Here is a 1,608-nt window from a genome sequence, read left to right on the forward strand (position 1 = left end):
TTTTTCTTTTCAAACATATCTTGTTCAAACTTTCCCCGATCCTTTTTTGAAGGTCTTTCAGGGGGTCGCTTGTATTTTGGGGGCAGAACTACCTCATCCATAATTTTCTTTAGAATTAACCAATCATTTTTGTGTGTTAGAGCATAAACTGGAAGATCATATGTTCTCAAGACTATTTTTGGCTTGTATAGATCAGAGCAATATGGTCCCTTCTTAAAATTCTTGCTATTAAGAACCGCACAAGCATAAACACACGGTATCTCATCCAACTAAAATGCATTGCAAGAATTATTTTTTTTCTTAAGACAAACAATAAAATGTTTCTCCTTGTTGTGAACTGTATATATATACTCTGATGCAGGTATAACTTGAAATTATTAAAACAAAATTCATTAGTAAAATAAAAATTATTTACAAAGTTATAACAGAACAATTTTGCAAATGTATTTTACCATCTCAACATATGTATTTTTTTGTCATGCATATGTATTTTTATTACAGAATTTTATTTCTTTAATTTCTTATGTGTATATGAACATATAATTCAAAACACAAAAGAAACAACTAATATATATATATAACATAAATACATAAATTTCATCATACCTTCATACTTTTACACTCCGCTTCATTCTATTTTAGAATTTCTTGAAATTTACCAATAAGATCCGTAAAAGTATACACCGCCTGCTGTTTATTTTCATAGTTCCTTCTACCAAACATCAATCTAAATTTTCCTATAAAATCATATTTTGGTAGTTCTCTAGTCGATACCAGTGCAACATTAATTGACTCGGCAATGTTTGACGTCAAAGTCCATCCCCCATGAACGGATGCATATGACCTAGCCCACTTATCGTATCCCGTCAATTTCAAGTAATTCTTCACTCTAACATCAACTGCCTCCACTTTCTCCATTAAATTGTGAAATTCAGTCTTTGAATATAATTTTGCCATTGTATAGAAGACATCCGATAATGCATCATGTGATTTTCTAAAGTTTTTTTTTTCATATTTCCCCAATGTCACATACATGTATAATGTGGTACATCATTGTAGACCTCACTTATAGCTTTTATGATGCTTGCATTATGATCAGAAACTACACACATATTTTTTCTTTCACCATATGCTTTCTTCAGATTCTCAAAGAACCAAGTCCAAGATGCATTATTTTCGGAATCAAGTACACTATAGGCCAAAGAAAATATATGTCCTGTATGTTCAAAAAATATATATAAGTATACATAATTTTTTACACATCAAATAATGCACATTTATATTATTAATACATACAGCTGGAAAGCTACTTAACTTCCAGTGGATAACTAAAACTACTGCATATGTATATTTTAAATACATTTTACTGGCAACATTAATAACGGACTCTGATTACATAAACAATATATATATGTATATTACAAGTACATGCAACTGAAAACATATTTGAAGTCAAATATATTTATAATTAAATATCTTACCAGCTCCATCTATGGTACATGCAGCTACGAAAGTTTCAGTATACAGTTCTCTTAGATGACTTGCATCAACAACTATGACAGGTCTGCAATGATCGAACCCTTGGATGAAGGCATTTAGTGCTATAAA

The 1,608-nt window shown here is 30.2% G+C and overlaps 1 protein-coding gene across 1 annotated transcript; it reads right to left on the minus strand.

Moving 5' to 3' along the window:
• Positions 1–633: 633 nt before the first annotated feature.
• On the minus strand, positions 634–957 carry LOC124898304. The gene has a single exon (XM_047412043.1). It carries the CDS (start codon positions 955–957, stop codon positions 634–636), a length of 324 nt encoding a protein of 107 aa, XP_047267999.1.
• Positions 958–1,608: the final 651 nt, after the last annotated feature.

This window comes from Capsicum annuum, chromosome 1 (genome assembly GCF_002878395.1).
Source record: "Capsicum annuum cultivar UCD-10X-F1 chromosome 1, UCD10Xv1.1, whole genome shotgun sequence".
Classification (NCBI taxonomy): domain Eukaryota; kingdom Viridiplantae; phylum Streptophyta; class Magnoliopsida; order Solanales; family Solanaceae; genus Capsicum; species Capsicum annuum.